The 21,400-nt window shown below is 42.8% G+C and overlaps 1 protein-coding gene across 2 annotated transcripts in view; it reads right to left on the reverse strand.

The window, feature by feature from the left end:
* The window catches only part of LOC308687559 (integrin alpha-L-like), an 85,800-nt gene that overhangs the window by 24,944 nt on the left and 39,456 nt on the right, over positions 1 to 21,400 (reverse strand). For both annotated transcript variants that reach the window (XM_081360171.1, XM_081360170.1), the window contains exons 4-20: positions 12,947 to 13,014; positions 12,646 to 12,760; positions 12,226 to 12,356; positions 11,974 to 12,116; positions 11,585 to 11,735; positions 10,764 to 10,899; positions 10,583 to 10,656; positions 10,005 to 10,134; positions 9,785 to 9,927; positions 9,362 to 9,508; positions 8,790 to 8,981; positions 6,686 to 6,816; positions 5,510 to 5,658; positions 5,264 to 5,430; positions 5,067 to 5,189; positions 4,855 to 4,925; positions 4,575 to 4,716 (exon numbers count right to left, since the gene is read on the reverse strand). In XM_081360171.1, coding sequence (XP_081216297.1) covers positions 4,575 to 4,716; positions 4,855 to 4,925; positions 5,067 to 5,189; positions 5,264 to 5,430; positions 5,510 to 5,658; positions 6,686 to 6,816; positions 8,790 to 8,981; positions 9,362 to 9,508; positions 9,785 to 9,927; positions 10,005 to 10,134; positions 10,583 to 10,656; positions 10,764 to 10,899; positions 11,585 to 11,735; positions 11,974 to 12,116; positions 12,226 to 12,356; positions 12,646 to 12,760; positions 12,947 to 13,014 — 2,213 coding nt within the window. The remainder of the gene's footprint in view (positions 1 to 4,574; positions 4,717 to 4,854; positions 4,926 to 5,066; positions 5,190 to 5,263; positions 5,431 to 5,509; positions 5,659 to 6,685; positions 6,817 to 8,789; positions 8,982 to 9,361; positions 9,509 to 9,784; positions 9,928 to 10,004; positions 10,135 to 10,582; positions 10,657 to 10,763; positions 10,900 to 11,584; positions 11,736 to 11,973; positions 12,117 to 12,225; positions 12,357 to 12,645; positions 12,761 to 12,946; positions 13,015 to 21,400) is intronic.

Genomic DNA, 21,400 nt, shown 5'->3' on the forward strand with positions numbered 1-21,400 from the left:
CACCTCCGCGACTTACGTGAAGACACGAGGCGACAGGGCCAGCCCGAAGGGTTGGACTTTGTACTGATACGCACGACCCTCGAACGCAAACCATTGAAACGGTCTGTGTCGAGGAAGAATCGAGACGTGAAAGTACGCGTCCTTCAGGTCGATCGCTGCAAACCAATCCTGGGGACGGATGCATTCGAAAATGCGCTTCTGCGTGAGCATTTTGAAGGGGAGTTTGTGCAGGGCCCGATTCAAAACTTGCAGGTCCAGGATTGGCCGTAACCCACCGTCTTTCTTGGGTACAACGAAGTATGGGCTGTTAAACCCAGACCTCATCTCGGCAAGAGGGACCGGCTTGATCGCGCCCTTCGCCAGCAGGACATCGATCTCTTTCCGCAAGACAGGGGCACCCACTGACTGCACACGGGTGCAGTGGACGCCCCTGAACTTGGGAGGCCGGTGTGCAAACTGAATTGCATAGCCGAACCGAATGGTGCGGATGAGCCATCGGGACGAACCCGGAAGCGCTAGCCAGGCTTCCAGATACTGTCCCAACAAACTCACCCGAACCACCGGCGTACCCACGGAGGGGCAGCGAGGTGGAAGACAGGGACCCGGCTCTGGTGGCACTGTAGCGACCGAGAGCGGGGTCTGGGCGTTTTAACTTGACACCAACCTGCTTCCACCTGTGGGCAGATGGCAGAGAAGGCCCGTGGGCATTCTGCTGCGGGCTGCCCGGTGGCGAGGGGAGGGGGAGAGACGAGGAACGAGGCCCTGACTCCTCGTGACCTGGTCTCTGCACCTCTGGGCCCAGCTGCAGACAGGAGCAATGCAGCCGAGGCTGTCACTGCTATCCACGAGCTGGAGAGAGGGGAACGAGAGTGGCGCCGAACGTGGGCGGCGCGCACTGCCATTCTGACCCTCTCGGACGGAGGAGACTGGTCTTACTGGTCTGCCAGACTCGACCGTGAGGGGAAACGAGGAGCGAGGCCCGGGGGCATCGAGTCCTGGTTCCCACCTCCTCACCCAGCGAGAGACGAGAGTGACAAGGCCGAAGCCCTCACTGTCATCTGAGCACTGGGGGCCCGTGAGTGACTCAGAGGAAGTGGACTGCTCAAATTTGGGTACCGCTGACTGGATGACCAGCGGCGGAACAGAAATGAAATTCTCCACCCGGCCCTCCCCCGGGGGAAGGAGTGGTGATGACACACACTCCCGAAGAGCAGACATCACATACTCCGGGTCGCTCCTCTCAGGGTCGTTTCCCTTACCCTTTGCGGGGGGAAACGAACTCCGAGCGGGCGGTTTTGAGGTGCTTCTGGACCACCAGCGTGGACATCGTCTGACCGAGGGCCAGCGCTGTAACTAATCACGGTCAGTCACTAAGCACAGCTCCACCCCGAATCAGAACTACCCACATGCACTGAATGTGCAGGGGCAGTGAGAGAGGAAAAATTTCCGCAGATTTAGGCATGTTTGGCTTGCCATATTGGCACCAAAATGCTTCCATACTGCCAAAATTTTTCACACACATCTAGGCACTTTAGACCCAGGAAGTGTGGCTGTCAAGTCTGAATCTTCAGCATGAGAACACACCATTACAGTGGAACTCAGCATCATTTTCAGAGTATAACAGCCCTCTCTCCGATGTAGCGATCGACATCTGTCCTCCCCTGGGGCCCCAAATGAAATGATTGGTCCCTCATGAGAAGGACCAAAAACCCATTCAAAGCCTCGACGGCACACGGCACGCTGAACGGCTCAAGCCTTTACGAGAAAGGAGAGACGAACAACGTGCCGACATGGTCATGCACTCATGAGAGAACATGAATCACCCATGAACGCAGTCTCAACACACTGATTAGGCATGTGAAACAGCGATCATGGCCGTCAACCAGGCATGCAAGACAGTGAACGTGGCCATCGCTGGCACACGGCACGCTGAGCGTTCAAGCCCTCAGGCAAGACGAACAACGTGCCGACGTGGTCATGCTCTCATAAGAAAGCAAAAACCACCCACGAACACAGTCTCAGCATGTTTGCGATGCGCTAGAGGAGTGAGTGGTTCGTGCTCACTGTAACCCTCAGATCACCAATGTTATTTGCCAAAGTAGCCCTCCTCTTGTGCACCAGAAGAGAAACTAGATCGGGAAATAAACAAAGGGACTCACCTCATAGAGGCACGCGAGTCTTGATCATGGCCGCGCATCTTGAGCGCCGAATGACGCGCGCTGGGTTGCCGTGACAACCCCCGCAGTCAACCGGCGCTCGACGGCACACGGCACGCTGAGCGGCTCGAGCCTTTAAAAAGGGGAGACAAAAAACGTGCCGACGTGGTCATGCACTCCTGAGAGAACATGAACCACCCACGAACGTAGTCTCACACACTGATTAGGCATGTGAAACAATGAACGTGGCCGTCATATGAGGACAGGAAACGATCGCATCCAGAAACACACGAGTGAAACGTCATCCTGAAAAGGACGCGATCTTCACTCGTGTTGCTCTTTCAGGAAGAAAGTACTCTCTTTATTGTGCTGAAGCACACAGGGACCCAACGCGGCAACACAGCGGGGAAACTGCAAGCCCGCTGTGCTCACTCAACCGTTTACCAGCTGTGAAAACAGCTTTTGAATTAACAAGTGTGTAGACGCAGCCGGTAGACAGGAAATCGCGCGGTCGCTGAAACGCCGTCACGCCAACACCGAGAGAGATCCCTTCCCGAAACAGCAGACTCGTAGAGCGTAAGACAGATACAATCGTAACGCTCATTCACTCAGAAAGGACACAATCGGTCGGCTCCGAAGCAAAAAGCAATTGTGTGTGCGTTGCTTCCGCCTTTATACCCGCGTTGGTAGGCGGGCTGCGGAATGCAAATCCTGCATGCCAATTTCATTGGCTCGTTTTAATTCACTCGTAGGCAATTGGTCTCCCTAGCGTGATCCCAATTCGTCAGGGAACTCCCCCGACGACACGTCTCCGTTCCCAGGACGAAAGGGAACACGTAGTGTGTGTTCCTAGAGTTTTCAGCAAGGTAGCTCAGGCTAGGGGTGTTGAAATCAATCGTTTCTACGATGCGGACGTGGATGATTCTGCGTCAATGCAGTAATAAACCATAATCGATTATAGTACTGACGTTTCTCTGACGTCATTTGTAGCATATATCTGCCAATGCAGCAGCTGGTTTTCTCACTCAACATCATGTGTAGATATGGTTGTATTGTCTATTTCTTCCATTAACCTGTGCAACTCTGCAGGGTCAAAAGTGCTTTATAATTGTATAGCAATATTCTCTTTCAGCTGTTGTCACCTGTTAAAGTTCCCTTGGCCTTTGGGATTAAAATAGCCCCACATAATCACATACCCTTCACCATACCTAGAGACTGGCATGGGGTACTTTCCATTAGATCATCTCTCAATGCAAATCAAGCCAGCTATTAGGCTAACTGAAATAAAACCATGCCAATCTCTAGCAGGGTTCATACGGGTGCTTGAAATCCTTCAACAATCGTTGATTGTTGAACAGAAATCATGTCAGATGGAGTGTCATACAAGTAGCCTACTGTAAGCTTGAGGATGGCCCTATGCAATATTACACTGCTCTAGATAAATGTATATGTCTTGGCAATGAAATTTTTTTTTTAATTAATATAGGCTATTTATCAGGCAGGTGCCTATGCACTGTCAGAGTCTTCTGGGTTGAAATGGAGTTACAGGTTGTTGTTGCACTGTCTCAGATTTTGTTCAAACCTTGTCTATATCAAGAATGTGTCCCAAAACCAAGGCCTGTAAAATATTTCAGTTCAAATCCTGTGTCTTCATATTTTCAGCCCTTGAAATTACTTCAGTTTTACAGCCTGAAAATCACATTATCTGGGAAGCAATATTTGGACATAAATATAATGAAAAGTATTATTCATAGGCATTATCTACTAAGACAGTGATACATTTTGAAAAATTAAACTTGTGATTTTCTTAAATATCTGATCCTTCTGCTATTACGAAACACAATTTTGGCTGTTTATAGCATTATCTCTGAGATAAAAACACTAAATAATAATTTTGACTATGTATTGGAATGTAATTTACGGTGGTGTAAGGTGCTGGAAAAAGCTTTAAAATGGACCTTGAAAGTGCTTGAAAAGTGCTTGAATTTGACCTTGGAAAAGGTGTACGAACCCTGTCTAGGTATGGTGAAGGCTATAGTATAGTATCCTGGATCCATGAAGTAACTGGCCTTTAAAAATAAAAATCTGCCTGCCTCAACATGGGGGTGTCCAGACTTATGCACCCTGTATTTTAAGGAAGAACATTTATTTATTTATGATACATTATTTATTCACAAAGAAAATTGGTGTCCTTAAAGGTTGGAGTTTTCCTTATTTTTTTAATTAAGGCATTAAGATCAATTTCCAAAAGATGATTTTTTATTCCTCTTTTTAGTCAACTTTAGCATGGGTGTGTTCACTTATGCTAATAACTGTATATGCAAATCACACTGATATTTAGATTTTAATGGCAAAAGCATTTTCAGAAGTTTTTTTCAGTTTTTGACAGTGCTTAGTTTGATGTGCAGACAGCGGTACCTTAACGGTGTCAAATTTTGAGAGCGAGAGGCCTTCTGGGTAGTGCAGCACTATGATGGTGTTGAAGGAGTCGTCGCCTGGGTTGGCCAGCGATACGAGGACAGTGAGATGAGCTTGATTCACCACCACTAACGTGTCGTTCCTGAAGAACAAACCAAACGCAGAGCCTTCATCATATTCTCATGTTTATTTCAAATCAAGAAGAATGGAAATATTCAGAAGCATTTACAGACATTTAACATTAGTATCATGTCTGATTTATTTATCAGTTGTTACTCACGTAAAACTGAAGTTCAGCTTCAGATCGGCCACACAGCTGTTGTTTAAATCACAGTTCCTTTGAAACGGCACCTAGTCACATACAAAACAGAAACTTTCAAAGAGCTTTTGAATGTTGCAGAAACTTCATACAGTAAAGCTGAAGGACCTGATATTTCTAGACGGAGAAGGACATGAATTTAACAAGCCTAGAGTGTATAAAGTCCAGCTCACCTCGACATACTCCTCTGTCCTGCTGTGGATGTCAAGGATAGCCGTGGAGTTTCCAGAAAGCATCTCGGTTTGTGAGAATTTCATTCGTATCTTTAGCGGAGACACGGTGTCTCTAATGCAGATCTAAAACAAACACAACATTTGCTGTTAAACTGAAGCTTCTGGGATTGGCTGAAGCTGTGATAGATGAAGCGTACCGGCATGAAGATGGGGAATCTGGAACAGGAGATCCCAGAATCCAGCAGGATGAACTTTTGCAGAGTCCTGGATGACCGATCACTCTGATCGAAGAATCCTCGATTGATTCTTCTCATCACATCCACATTCAGGTTCAGAGAAACATTCAGGTTCTTCTTGAGAGATCCTGAGAGAGATGAGAGGGTAAGACATACGGAGGCCATGCTCTTCATGTGACAGAGACTCTGAGATGTCTTTGACGTTACCACTGCTACTGGTCTGCTCCTTCACTGTGAAACACGAAGTGAGATTAAACGCATTAAACGCTTTGTCACTCGGGCATTCAAAGACGTTCGGACTGATTTCATTGGGACTGAAACTGAGCTGCGCAGATACAGACATCACAGGCCGAGCCCTGAGAAGAGAGAGAAAAGAGTAAATAGCTAATGATACAGTGAGACTAAATGGGCCTTCAACAACTCAAACTGATAGTTAGTTTCTTCAAATCATTGCATTAAAGGGTTAGTTCACCCAAAAATTAAAATTCTGTCAGTAATTACTCACCCTCATGTTGTTCCAACCCCGTAAGACCTTCGTTCATCTTCGGAACACAAATTAAGATATTTTTGATTAAATCTGAGAGCTGTCTCTCTCCTCCTGCAGGCTTATGGACACTATAACTTGCTGGCCCAGAAAATGTAAAGAGATCGTTAATATAGTCCAAGTGACTCCAGTGGCTCAATCTTAAGTTTATAAAGCGACGAGAATACTTTTTGTGCGCAAAAACAAACAAAAATAACAACTTTATTCCAGTTTTCATTTCCTTCTCTCTGGACCTCGAGTCTTTTCACGTAGTGTTTAAGCGTAGCGCGTCTGTGTTGCACGTCACTATTGGCCGATGCTGGTCATGTGTGATACGTGGTGACCTACAACACAGACGCGCTACGCTTAAACACTACGTGAAAAGACCCGAGGCCGAGAGAGAAGGAAATGAATAGTGGAATAAAGTCGTTATTTTTGTTTGTTTTTGCGCACAGAAAGTATTCTCGTCGCTTTATAAACTTAAGATTGAGCCACTGGAGTCACTTGGACTATATTAACGATCTCTTTAATACATTTTCTGGGCCAGCAAGTTATAGTGTCCATAAGCCTGCAGGAGGAGAGAGACAGCTCTCAGATTTAATCAAAAATATCTTAATTTGTGTTCCGAAGATGAACGAATGTCTTACGGGGTTGGAACAACATGAGGGTGAGTAATTACTGACAGAATTTTAATTTTTGGGTGAACTAACCCTTTAATTCTCCAAACTAAAGGTTCAATTACAAACTGGCCACTGAAGTGACTGTACTCAAGCAGAGCCAGAGTTCATAACTGAGACCTCGTGTTTAGACTGTCAGAGAATCTTTCCATTATTTTGTGAATGTGTTGTGAAATGTCCTACTTGAGCAGCACGATCCCTCCTTTAGCTCCGATCACGACATCTGTCAGATTATCATCGCTCATGTCCATCTGACCAGACAGAGACACTCCAAACTGCTGCAGACCGGGCAGAACCGAGCGCGCTGGGATCCGCTACACACACACACACACACACACACACACACACACACACACACACACGTTCACGTTCACGTTCTAGTTCATTTTATTTATATAGCACATTTTATAACAGCCACTGACTGACCAAAGTGCTTTACAGAACTACAAGATTAAAACAATAATACCATACATGAGAGCACAGCACAGATACAGCAGCCTTAAGCAGAAATAGCAAAAGCATTGTCGGACTTCAAAAAAAAAAAATAAGAAATAAGAAAACAGAAATGGCAAAACAAGATCAGACACATCAATGATAAAAACAGAAATGGCAGTATTAGACTTAGAAAAAAAAAAGAAAAAACAGCATCAGACTCAAAAGAGAAATACTAAAACTAACCATCCTTAATTATAGGCCAGGGAAAACAAGTGCGTTTATAAAAGTGACTTAAAAGAAATCACGGAAGGGGCTATCCTAACTACTAAGGGCAAATTGCTCCACAGCCGAGGCCCAACCACAGCGAATGCTCGATCGCCTCTGCGTTTGAGTCTGGAATGTGGGACTAATAACAGGTTCTTATCACTCGATCTCAGAATTCTTAATGGGGTGTATGGTTGTAACAATTCAGATAGGTAGCTTGGTGCTTGGCTACATAGAGATTTATATACAAATAAAATGATTTTAAAATCGATTCTGAAATTAATGGGTAACCAATGAACAGAATTGGGGTGATACGGTTACTTTTTCGACTATTTGAGAGGAATCTTGCAGCAGCATTTTGCACTATTTGGAGACGAGCAATCTGAGTTTTCGAAATACCGCAGTAAAGTGAATTGCAGTAGTCTAAGCGTGAGGAGATAAAGGCATTAACAGCCATCTCAAGAGTTTTGTGATTAAGGAAAGGTTTGACTTTCGACAGCAGACGAAGTTGATAAAAACTAGAGCTTATTACAGAGGAGATTTGTTTATCAAAGTTTAAAGACTCATCTAGTAGAACGCCCAGGTTCCGTACACGTGAGGATCTAAAAAGCCAATAGTCTGCCTAGGTCGAGGGTGGCAGCCTGAGGATTAACAGTGGACCCAAAGACAATGATCTCGGTCTTGTTTTCATTTAGAAATAAAAAAATTTGGTCCAGCCAAAATTTAACTTCATCTAGACAACTTAATAATGATAAAAGGGCAGAAGGATTGTTTCTCTTGATTGGTACATACATTTGTGTATGGTCTGCATAACAGTGAAAGGATACCTTATGTCTTCTTAGAATAGTGCCCAGTGGTAACATGTAGAGAGAGAAAAGAGACGGCGCTAAGATAGATCCTTGAGGAAGACCACAGGTTAGATGTGCAACGGAAGAGGAACAATTTCCTAACTTTACTCTGAAAGTTCGACCCGAGAGATAAGACTGGAACCACTGGAGGACGATACCTTTTAGCCCCACATAATACTCTAGTCTGGATATCAGGATAGAGTGGTCGACAGTATCAAAAGCTGCTGATAGATCTAAAAGTACAAGAGCCACAGAGTCACCCGTATCAGTGGATAAATAGATGTCATTTAAAACTCTCAACAGGGCAGATTCAGTACTGAATCCTTAGCACGGCAGGATCCAGTGAAGGCTTCTTGAGTAACAGTGTGACCGTGGCCACCTTAAGGGCAGCAGGGATGGAGCCGATGAGGAGGCACTTATTTACAAATTACACCAATCCTGGCCCTACTGAATCAACAATTAATTTAAGAAACTTAGGAGAAATGATGTCGAGAGAGCAGGATGAAGGTTTCATATTTGCTATAATGGAATAAACCACACACACACACACACACACACACACACACACACACACACACACACACACACAGATCTACTGTGCTAAAGCGGTTCATCATTGTACACGTTTATCCTGCCATGTCTGTCTGTTAATCTGAGAACATTGGGCTCATCTGGGATTCTGGGTTAAACTGGGCACAAACGCAGTGTTTGGGATTGAGGGAACTAAAGCAGACTCTCACCTGAGGAGCGGGTTCGGTGTTTATTCCATGTGTCCTGTCGCCCAGGTAGATGTAGACGACTCCCTCCCCTTCGTTCTCAAGCGGCGCCCCGACTGCCACATCTGACAGGCCGTCCCCATTCAGGTCCTTTAGTGAAGCCAGAGATGCAGCAAATCTGCCGGTGTTTGACTCGTTCAGTGTCTTCTGAAAACTCTACAGAGAGAGAAAGAGGACATAATCTTTATTCGTCTGCAGAGGACCCGCGCCAGTGCAATGTATTTCCATGACTTTAATGTGATAGTCTCGGAGCAGGGTTGGGCAACTTCGTTCCTTAAGAGCCATTATCCACAACTCCAACCCTAATCAAACACACCTGATCCAGCTAATCAATGTCTTCAGGATAACTAGACAGCTCCAGGCAGGAGAGTGTTTTATCAGGGTTGGAGCTAAACTCAGTTTCCCTCCAGGACTGAAGTTGTCCATCACTGCACTGGAGTAACTCAATGGTGATGACTAGCAACCTTCCAGTCACAGGCCCTGAACATTAACCACACTGTCCTTACTAATGGAGAATGTTGTGAATCTGTCCATACCTGCTCTGATAAAGCGTAGACGTACAGCCTCCCTTCTGCCCTCGGCCGAGACTGGTGAAATAACGGAGCTCCGACCAGAAGGAAATCTGACTCTCCATCCGAGTCCACATCCAACAGACTCAGAGACGCGCCAAAATACGAGCCAATCTGATGCCAGAAATGAATCAAAATTAATGTAATTGCATTCTAGCATATGATCTTTATAGCCTGATGTTCACAAATTGCAGTTGTTAGGGGGTGGTTACTAGGGTGTTGCTAGGCAGGTACTGAGGGGTTGGTAGGTGGCCGGTGAGGTTTTCGAGATGGTTTCAGTGATTTTGCAAGAGTGTTTCTAAGTGGTTGCTTCTTCCGTAGGATTTGGGAAGCCCTGCTCTTGCTGATGGAGAGTGTTAATATCGTGACAGAGGGTTCTTCTTCACTAACTTGTTCTCCGGTGATGTTCCTCGTCACTGTCCATGTGCTTTCATTCTTGGTGAAGAGGGTCACCAGACCCCTGTGTTCGGCCCGCGGCGCCCCAGAGAACAGAAGAGAGACGCCGCCTCTCATTCCCAGAACAGAAGAGTAACCTGAACATCATCAGCATCATTAAAACATGCACAGACACTTCACATCAGACAAGGAAGGACCAACAGCTTCAACACACCCATGTACGAGTCTTTACTGACAGATGGATCCTTAATCTCGGTCTCTTCAAATCCAGATCCTGATCCCGTCACTTCATATAGAGATCCACTCCAGTCATTAGATCCAACCGAACCCACAATCACAGAGTCCTGAAACAAACGCAGCAGTCTCCGCTTCAGTCTCAGCATATTGACTCATTACATACAATTATCACCAGAGATTCTTAAAAACAGCTCTTGCGATCTGATTGGTTGCTTTACGCAAGTTCTTAGAGTCCGTGTGTGTATTTATTGTGACATTAAGCAGCAAATAAACCCAATTGGTTTCCCTTTTCAAACTGGTTTTACTTCAGTACCCAAATTTAACATCAATTGGCGACCCAAAAATGATTATCATATCACATCATAAAAGTAAACAGAAATGTCCTTAAATATTTCCTATTTTCGAATGTTTTATATATTTTAATTTGACATTTTTATGAATGCAGTTCCCTCACAAACTCCCAAGGGATCAAGAGTCTAGTTTGGGAAACCCTGCCTTAATATAAATCATAAAAAGTGACATATACCATATATGTATATATGTCATATTTCTGACCTTGTGGTAGAGGACACTGAATCCACTCTGCGATAACTCTTTCTGTCTGTCTTTGCTGTGTGTGTCCTTTGACCCTGAAACCACAGAAGAAGAACTCTTAAATCATCAGTGGATTCTTCATTAGCTGCTTTTATTTTTAACGTTATACAGTATGTCCATTTTCTTTACGCTTGCATTTTACCTTCAATGTTGTAGATCTTTTTTTGCAGGACGTCAAGAAGTCCTTGGAGTCCATTGTAGTTTTGAATGTAGAAGGTGTTGGCTATTTTCGGTTCTGAAGCCAGTTGATGGAGTCTGGCTAAGCTAACTTTTCCCACCTGACAAACAACACTGTCATTAAGTCTGTCTGTGCAAAAACACTTTTAATATGCGAGTTGAAACAGGACTTTAGGGCTTTTCACACTGCTTTTCTCAATTGCTAACAGAATTCATTTAACAATTCAATTTTCTCACAACTATAAACACACACAATCTCATAACTACACACCAACCTCAAGCTTCCAGGTCAAAAATATTTTAATCACCAATCAGTCAATTAGCCTCAGATGACACAGTAAACCTAACTAATACACAGTTAGTCCAGCACAGTACACATGAGAAGAGGAGTGACGTGTGTGTCCTCGGCTCGATAAACACACTCCAGCTGCAGCTTCTGGATCAGTTGCAGAGGTTTGACTGATGCTGGACAGAGAGAGCATTACTATAGTCCAGTCTGGAGAGAACAAGAGCTTGGAGAAGGAGTTGTGTAGCTCTGATAGGAAGAGCCTGATCCTCCTAATGCTGTATAAGGCAAATCTGCAGGACCGGGCAGTTCTAGCAACATGTTTGTGTTTTATTAATGAGAACATGGTTAAGCCTGTGTAAAATGAGAGTATTTTTGTGTAGAGTTTTGTAACTGAGCCATTACATGGGAAAAGTCATTCAGCTTCGGTTGCAAGAGTGCAAGCCAGAATTCACTGCATTTAGACTTTCAAAGATTAAACAGGTCATAAGGAAACTCACCCCAATGACGTAGCGGAGGATATTTTGCTCATCGCATCTCCTGAGGGCATTTTCATCATCAAAATCAGTGGGTTCTCCATCTGTGATGATCACCAGGGCTTTCTGAGCGCTGAGATCGGCTCCAGACGACACGCTATTCAGGAGATTCTTTCTGGTGATGTGATAAATCAGAAATAATGACACAAACATTCGTTTCTACACCAATGTGTTTTTAACTTCTAATTTATAGAACGACAAATGTCCAACTCCAGTGTGTTTAACAGACCTGAACAAAAGAGCAAATCTACAGAAAGAGCCATCTTTAATTTTCATTTATGTGCATTTCAAGACCTTTTCTCTTAAAGTGTAAATTCAGTGAACATTCATAAGCATATGAAGGTTTCACTCACAAGACATAGTCGATTGCTCCGTGTGTGTTTGTGAGTTTGTTCATGTGTGGCTCTTTCATGAGTTTGTCTTCAGCGGAGCCGTCCTTATACGCGTTGAAGTCAAACACAGTTCTGAATGTAGTTGCAAACTGGACAGCAGCAAACTGACCCACAGAAGGACAAACAACAAGCACACGTGCCGTTAACATCATTAGCAAACCATAGACCATTACATGTCCATATTTCCACATTAATAGTGCTGGGCTGATTTACCTTTATGGATGAGTTTGAAAGTTTTCTCATAACATCTAAAATGAATTTTTTGTTCATTTCAAAATCGTTTAACTTCAAACTTCCAGATCCGTCAAAGAGAAACACCAGATTGACTTCTCTCTTCGTGCATTCTGCAGAAATACCACAAGATATGGAAACACATCTGTTACGCCAACTTCTTTTAGCAATCAAACCATAAATTATTGACAAGATGGCCAATAAATCCATATTTTTCCCAAGTATTTAACATAATGCCTTTAATCATGTCTTTAGTCTTTAATTGAGTTGTCAATAAACACCAACTGGAATGTTACTAAGAACCCAACACATGGTGTACAGTATTAAAGACTGAAATAGTTAAACTGCATTCAGTGCTAAAAGTGTCGTTATCCGCTGGTTTCTGTGTCAGACTCGTCAGACCTTGGTAAGCGACGGTAAAGTTTGAGACGGCCTGTAAACGGCTGTTGAACTGGACGCAGACGCCATTCAGATACGAGTTTCCATCACACTCATGAGGAAGATACGGACTGCAGCTCTGAGAAAGAGACACAATATCTGAGACAACAGGAAGATCAAATCACACACAAGATGAAGCAAAGACTCCAGTGCTAAAATGAGGAGTCAGAGAACATTCCCATTCTTCAATGGACACAAGTACAGAAGAGACAGTGATGAGAAGTCAAACACTGAAGTGAATAATGAAGGAAGCAGTTGAACTTACAGTCAAGCGTCCGACAGCATCAGACGACACAGCAGAAGACATGCCGAAGAACCGAGCGCTCTCTGAGCCTGTCAATCATCACCAGATAGAGAGGGAGAGAGAGAGAGAGAGAGAGAGAGAGAGAGGAGGATTAAACAACGTTTATTAAATTTTCAAATTTATCTCACACACACTCACAATAATACTATAAAAAATAATAAATAAAACACATAAAACATTCATTAGATATTCAAAACCAACTGACCCTCAAAAACCTCACATAAGACATCTTTACAACACCAGATATCACAAAAAAACATTTCATTTTTCACCAGTTTGTAGTACGCAAATTCAATCTTGATTCTTCCACCCACTAGTTTTCTAAACATCATTTCCACATCAGTAGACCCAAGTTGTGTTCCTTCATTTTTCCTTGTTTTCCAGATTGCTAATTTTGCTGTACCCAACAAATAATTTAATAAGCATGTCATCCTTCTCATAGAATACCTATACTTAACACCTCCAATAAATATTTGATCTGAAAATTCTTCATCAAAATCTTTAAACAAATCTTTAAGAAAATTAAAAAGATCTTGTAATCTTCCACATTTTAAAAATAAATGCTCTAAGTCTTCTTGGTTTCCACAAAATCTACATCCCCCCCCACTGCTGGATTCAAGTGTGCCACATGTCTGTCTGTAGCTATCGCCCTGTGGATAAGCCTCCACTGTAGATCCGCAGTACGCCTCTCTATAGGAGGCTTATACAGGGCTCTCCACCTGTCCCTCACGAGGAAGTCTGGTCCTAACAAACTTGGCCATTTTGAAGCTTTTATTCTCTTGAGAAAAACTTGATGTGTGACTTTTACTGAAGAATAGTAAATCGCTTTCTTTGACGTAGATTTAAAACAGTCCAGCTGTGGTGTATCAAAAGACAAAATTGAGTCCATATTTATATCCACCGTTTCCTCAAGTATGGCTGGAGACACTCTGATTTTTGGAAATTTTGAAAGAACTTCTATATCTCTTAAGTCCATTGACCGACGTCTTTCAATGTACTCTCTATGCCCACTTGGTAAAACATTCCAGATCTCCTCTGTCAGTTTCGAGACAAGACGATCAGATTTCAATCCTGTCACTTCTTTAAGAATTCCAACCGGCTTCCACCCATCATCGTCCAAGAGATGTCTGATTTTTACAATCCCATTGCGCTTCAAAACTGCAGATACGCTTACTGAAGACAACAGCCTTGTTTGGATCATTGGATTGAAAAATAATGGTTCTTCCAGAATCCAATGCCCTGTGTCATCACTACTTCGATCCACATTAAAAACTGTTTTCCAGGACTGAAACATTGACTTATAGAAGGGAGTAATCTCTGACAGACACACCTTCCCCAAGTCCATGATGAACAAATGTTTATCCAACCCGAGCCCACCTGTGTTCTTCAAAATTAATCTTGCAGTATGGGCCCAAGTCAAGTCTTTGTGATATAAAAGTCTTTGTGCTGCTTGTATCCTGTAAGAAATCAGTCGACTTCTCACATCCATGAGCCCTTGACCTCCTTCATGGACAGGTAAATAGAGAGCTGCAGCATGGATCCAGTGCGCCCCACTCCAAAAAAAGTTCACAATTGTCCTTTGTATTTTACGAACCAACTCCAGTGGAGGCTCCATAACAGTCATTTTATGCCACAATGTTGAGGCCGCCAAGTTGTTAATGACCAAGACTCGCCCTCTGTACGACAATTGTGGTAATAGCCAGGTCCATTTAGACAATCGGGCTATCACTTTCTCCAGCAATCCCTCCCAGTTTCTCAACTGAAAATTTTCATTTCCTAAAAAAATAGCTAATGTTTTTATCCCCTCTCTGCCCCAAAGTAAACCACATGGTAGTTTTGGAGGTCCTACTTCTTCCCAATTGCCAATAATAAATCCCTCACTTTTCCCCCAATTCACTCTGGCTGAGGATGCTTTTTCATATTTTTCAATAATTTCCGTTAAAACTTTCACATCATTTTGACTTTTTATAAACACTGTCACATCATCAGCATATGCTGACAGGGATACTTTAAATGTACTCTTTAAATCTGGAAGTGAAATACCAATTAGCTCTTTCCTTAATCTGCACAAAAAAGGTTCGATTACTAAACTATACAACTGTCCAGAAAGTGGACAGCCTTGTCTGATACCCCTGGACATCATGATAGGTGCACTCAATCCACCTCCAGCTTTAACCATAACAAATGCATTAGAATACAACAACTTTATATAAGATATAAAATTATCCCCAAACCCGAATTCTTTCAACACATTGAAAAGATATCCATGATCAACTTGGTCAAAAGCTTTCTCTTGGTCAAGCGAAAGAATCCCCAAATTAAGATTATTACTCTGACTAGAATCAATCACATCACGCAACAAAAATAAATTATCCATAATTGTTCTATCTGGTATACAATTAGACTGGTCTCTATGAACTACTACATATAAATATTTTTTAAGTCTATTTGCTAGTACCTTTGAGAATATTTTATAGTCTAAACATAGCAACGACACTGGTCTCCAGTTTTTCAATAGACCCAAATCTCCTTTCTTAGGAATTAAAGATAGAACTGCTCTGCAACAACTTGTGGGTAATGTCTTTCTTTCGATGCAATCAATCAGCAGTTCATTTAAATCTTGTCCAAGTAAATCCCAGAAAGCCTGATAGAACTCCACAGGTATACCGTCCACTCCTGGAGATCTTCCAGGGGATAATTGTCCCATTGCATCAGTAAGCTCTTGCAAAGTTATTTGTTCATCCAGCGATTCTCTTTGTTCATCTCTCAACTGAGGCAGATCACAGAGCAAATCGTCCACACTTGCAGAGTCACAACTCTGAGCATTATATAATTTAGAATAAAAGTCTATTGTCATTTCTCTCATTTCCAGAAAGGGTTAGAAGTTATAGCTCCATTCGGACGTCTTAGATGACACAACTGTTTTTGTAAAAATCTTTTCTTTTCAGAATAAAAAAAATAGGCACTAGGAGCACCCATATCTTTGATGGAGCAAATTCTTGATCTTATTAATGCTCCTTTTACATTTTCTTGTAAAAAAGACCCAAGTTCTTCTTTTTTCTTATTTAACCTTTCATTATTTAACAATCCCATATTATTTAACATGTCTTTTTCCAGAGATACAATGTCTCTTTGTAAACTTTTCACTGTTGTTTTCATCATTGCAGTAGTATGTGAAGTATAGTTTTGGCAAAAAATTCTGATGTTAGCTTTACCTACATCCCACCATTGACCAAGATTTTCAAAACTGTCTTTCTTAAGTTTCCACCTATCCCAGAAAACCTTAAACTTCTCACAGAAACTGATATCCTGTAATAATTTGACATTAAAATGCCAAAAATAACAAGGTTTAACCACTTTCTTTAAATTAAAATCAAAAGTAATCATATGGGGCCTCATGTACAAAGCCTTGCGTTGAATTCATACTAAAACATTGCGTACGGACAAAGCTGTAAATGTGCGTACGCACAAAAAAACCCAGATGTATGAATCTCTGCGTACGAAGGATCCCACGCATATTCTCTTTGTACATCCCAGTTAACATAAAATTGAGCGCACATGCACGAGCACAACGCCCCACCCAGTCTCCTCCCTTAATTCAATTAATCTAAATATGGTAATGAGTCCACTTTGGCAAAAGTAAGCAGTAAGAAAATGGTGACAAGAAACGAAACTTTACAGAAAGTGAATTGGAGGTGCTATCGGAGGTAGAAACGAAAAAAAAAATATTTGGAACTTTGTCCTCCGGAATTAATAACAAAAGGAAAAAATATGAGTGGGAGAGTTTGCCTGATGCCGTCAATGCGGTGGGATCGTCGTACTGTAGAGTAGACTGAGTACAGTTGAGACACTTTTTGCATTTTGATTTTTCACACAAAAATAGACACTGAAAAGAAGTGAATTTCCACATGACATTTCATTAGCTTGTAGACTAAGATATTATCAATCAATAATACCCACAAGTAGTTTATATTTTCCACAATTAGCTCATAAAAATAAGGTGCTTTTTGTCTCAAATTTGCCTCAACTGTACCCATATGTGGTACAGTTGAGACACCCATTTTTAATGATGTAAAGGTAAGTAACCATTCATTGTAAATATAATAAATAAGGAAGAAAATAACAATCGGGCAACATTTTTGTTTATTCATCCATTTATATTCATTCTTTTTATTTAAATTAGCACTGGTTAAAATGTATAAAGCAGGAACAAGATATGTAAAAATATTTATTAATAATAGCCTACACAATTTAAATACCACAAATATCTAATTTTATCCCCCTATAGTTTGAGCACACCCTCCGATCCCCCTTCTTGAAAAGAGGGACCACCACCCCGGTCTGCCAGTCCAAAGGTACTGTCCCCAACCGCCACGCGATGTTGCAGAGGCGTGTCAGCCAAGACAGCCCCACAACATCCAGAGACTTGAGGTACTCAGGGCGGATCTCATCCACCCCCGGTGCCTTGCCACCGAGGAGTTAAGGCCTTGCCACTTCTCAGCCTCCCTGGGAAAGTCTATGCCAGGGTACTGGAGAGGAGAATCCGGCCGATAGTAGAACCTCGGATTCAGGAGGAACAGTGTGGTTTTCGTCCCGGTCGTGGAACACTGGACCAGCTCTATACCCTCTACAGGGTGCTGGAGGGCTCATGGGAGTTTGCCCAACCAATCTACATGTGCTTTGTGGATTTGGAGAAGGCATTCGACTGTGTCCCTCGCGGCGGCCTGTGGAGGGTGCTCCGGGAGTATGGGGTCCGGGGCCCTTTGCTAAGGGCTATCCGGTCCCTGTACGACCGGAGCAGGAGCTTGGTTCGTATTGCCAGCAGTAAGTCAGACTTGTTCCCGGTGCGTGTTGGACTCCGGCAGGGCTGCCCTTTGTCGCCGGTTCTGTTCATAATTTTTATGGACAGAATTTCTAGGCGCAGCCAGGGGCCGGAGGGGGTCGGGTTTGGGGACCACACGATTTCATCTCTGCTCTTTGCGGATGATGTTGTCGTGTTGGCCTCATCAGACCAGGACCTCCAGCATGCACTGGGACGGTTTGCAGCCGAGTGTGAAGCGGCTGGGATGAAAATCAGCACCTCCAAGTCCGAGGCCATGGTTCTCAGTCGGAAAAGGGTGGCTTGCTCGCTTCAGGTTGGTGGAGAGCTCCTGCCTCATGTGGAGGAGTTCAAGTATCTTGGGGTCTTGTTCACGAGTGAGGGAAGGATGGAACGGGAGATTGACAGGCGGATCGGTGCAGCTTCTGCAGTAATGCGGTCCCTGTACCGGTCTGTCGTGGTAAAGAAGGAGCTGAGCCGCAAGGCGAAGCTCTCGATTTACCAGTCAATCTACGTTCCTACTCTCACCTATGGTCATGAGCTGTGGGTCATGACCGAAAGGACAAGATCCCGGATACAAGCGGCCGAAATGAGCTTTCTCCGCAGGGTGGCTGGGCGATCCCTTAGAGATAGGGTGAGAAGCTCGGTCACTCGGGAGGAGCTCAGATTAGAGCCGCTGCTCCTCCACATCGAGAGGGGTCAGTTGAGGTGGCTCGGGCATCTTTTCCGGATGCCTCCTGGACGCCTTCCCGGGAAGGTGTTCCGGGCATGTCCCACCGGGAGGAGACCCCGGGGAAGACCTAGGACACGCTGGAGAGACTATGTCTCCCGGCTGGCCTGGGAACGCCTCGGTGTCCCCCCGGAAGAGCTGGAGGAAGTGTCTAGGGAGAGGGAAGTCTGGGCATCCCTGCTTAGACTGCTGCCCCCGCGACCCGGCCCCGGATAAGCGGTAGAAGATGGATGGATGGATGGATCTAATTTTATTTTAATTTGCGTCCTATGCTGGCTAATTATGACGTTTAATCTGTTATCATAACACTGAACAACTAAACAGTGTGTTTCCTAATAGAACTCTATTGGGGGTACAGTATGGGTCTCAACTGTCCCCCGCTGGCCACCTCGCATATTTCTCTAGATTTTGCAATTACGTTGCATGACACAATACCATGAACTATGCCAGTTTTTAGGGCACAGAATAACGTTTGTGGTGATACCAGATACGTTTAACAGTCACATAAGGATAATAAGCTATTCATTGTGTAGAGTGCATGGTGAAGTGAACGTCATATCTTAGAAAATCTTAGAAGATCTATCTTCGGATCGGAGATGCGTCCGTTGTTCAAATTTCCCACGATCAAAGAGGACACTAATATGCACGACGTGCACAGCAAAAATCACAACTTGTGCTTGATGCGAACACAAGTTATTTAAAGTGTCTCAAATGTACACATGTCTCAGCTGTACACCGTCTACCCTAAATGACCTTAAAAAGAAATGGTCTGATATAAAGGTGGACATTAAACCAAAGCTGTCATTGTCATAGACTAAGGGTTGTATGTATCAGTTTGCATATGCTTTTATATGTTCTTACTTAATTGCATAATTGATAGAATATTCCCATAAGGCTCGTGTGACAATATATGTCAATTATTTTATAAATTGCAAATTAATAGCAATGCTTAGACTTGTAGAACAATTCGTTGTGTAATGTTTGCAACTTCACTTCATTGCCTGTAAGAGTCGCCAAAGGACAAAAACAATGAGAAATGTACGTACGCCAGACATGAAATTGGCGTGGAGGAACGCACATTCTCGCGTTAATTTCACTGTTAGTACATACGACCGTGAGCGTGAAAGCTCAAGTTTTTGTGCGTACGCAAGATTGATACATGAGGCCCATGGTGATCTGAAAAACCATTAGGCAAAATGGATACATTCATTACCTTATTATTCCAAATCTTCCCCAAATAAAATCTATCTAACCGAGCACCACTAACTTGATTATCTGATGCCTTTAACCATGTACAGTATATTGTCTAACGCCTATGTTCCTACTTCTCCACAAATCTATTAAAACAAACTCATTTATAATTTTTAACAATTGAATGCTTGACTGATTATGTGGCTCCTCTCCATTCCTATCAATTATAAAATTAGTTGTGCAATTCCAATCACCCCCAATTATCATGCACACAGTATCATAAATTTTCTGAATAACTGTTCTCAATTCCATAAAAAAAAAACACACGCTCATGTCCATTGTTAGGAGCATATACATTAATTAAAACAAATATATTTCCTTCAGACTCTACTTTAGTTAAAAGTGCTCTACCTTTTAAAATTTCCTCTGTTGATAGAATATTTACATTTAGATTTTTGGAAAAAAGAATAGCTACCCCAGCACTTGTGTTTGTACCATGGCTAAGAGCATATTTCCCTTCCCACCACATACCCCACTGAGTCTCATTATCAGTACTTGTATGCGTTTCTTGCAAAAAGACTATATCAGCTCCTTTAACAAACTCTGAAATCATGCCTAATTTATTCCGATCTCTACCCCCGTTTATATTTAAGGAACTGAATTTTAAAAGTTCCATAGAAAAATGAAAATAGAGAAAAACAAATGTGACTAGACAGAAAGCATGAAGTATGAAATTCACCCTGTGCATTTGAGCATCCTATTTTTGCACAGCTCTTTTTTCTTTCCGTAATTCCAATTTTATCATCACTACATTGGTTACCTATAAAGTTCCGTATTAATTACAAGGTATTGCTACTGACTTAAAAAAATTACAAGGTATTGCTACTGACTTATAAAGCCCTAAACGGCTTAGCTCCAGTTTATTTAACGGATCTTCTATCGCCCTATAATCCATCGCGCTCTTTAAGATCACTAAATTCGAGGCTTCTGGTCATACCTAGGATATCCAGATCCACCAAAGGAGGGAGAGCATTTTCACATTTAGCACCAAAACTCTGGAATAGCCTTCCTGATACTGTTCGTTGCTCAGATTCGCTCTCCCAGTTTAAAACTAGATTAAAGACGCATCTCTTCAGCCAGGCATTCATATAATACTTTTAATCTTACAGTTAAATCCGGTCTCTACTTCATAAACGCCAGAGGAGAACTGGCCCCCGACTGAGCCCGGGTTCTCCCAAGGTTTTTTTTTCTCCATTAGGTCACCTGATGGAGTTTTTCGGTTCCTTGCCACTGTTGCCTTTGGCTTGCTCAGTTGGGGATACTTAAATTGATTAATCGATTCACCAGTGCTATTGATCTGCATTACCAAACGTGGATGTTTTACACCAGAAACAAACACTGATGTACTATTTTATTTAATACTGTGAAGCTGCTTTGATACAATCTGTATTGTGAAAAGCGCTATATAAATAAAGTTGACTTGACTTGACTTGACTTAATTTAGCCAACATCTTTTTCAGCCTAAACCTCTTCTTCTTGCACAGAGCTTCATAACTAACAACTTTCAGCATTGACACCACTGACCATATGAATTTGTCTATCTCCGGGAAAAAATCCTTCACCTCAACAGTTTTTCCAAACGTCAAATCCAAAAAATCATTAATCTTCTGCGACC

Source organism: Scardinius erythrophthalmus (genome assembly GCF_964197995.2).
Source record: "Scardinius erythrophthalmus genome assembly, chromosome: 3".
Classification (NCBI taxonomy): domain Eukaryota; kingdom Metazoa; phylum Chordata; class Actinopteri; order Cypriniformes; family Leuciscidae; genus Scardinius; species Scardinius erythrophthalmus.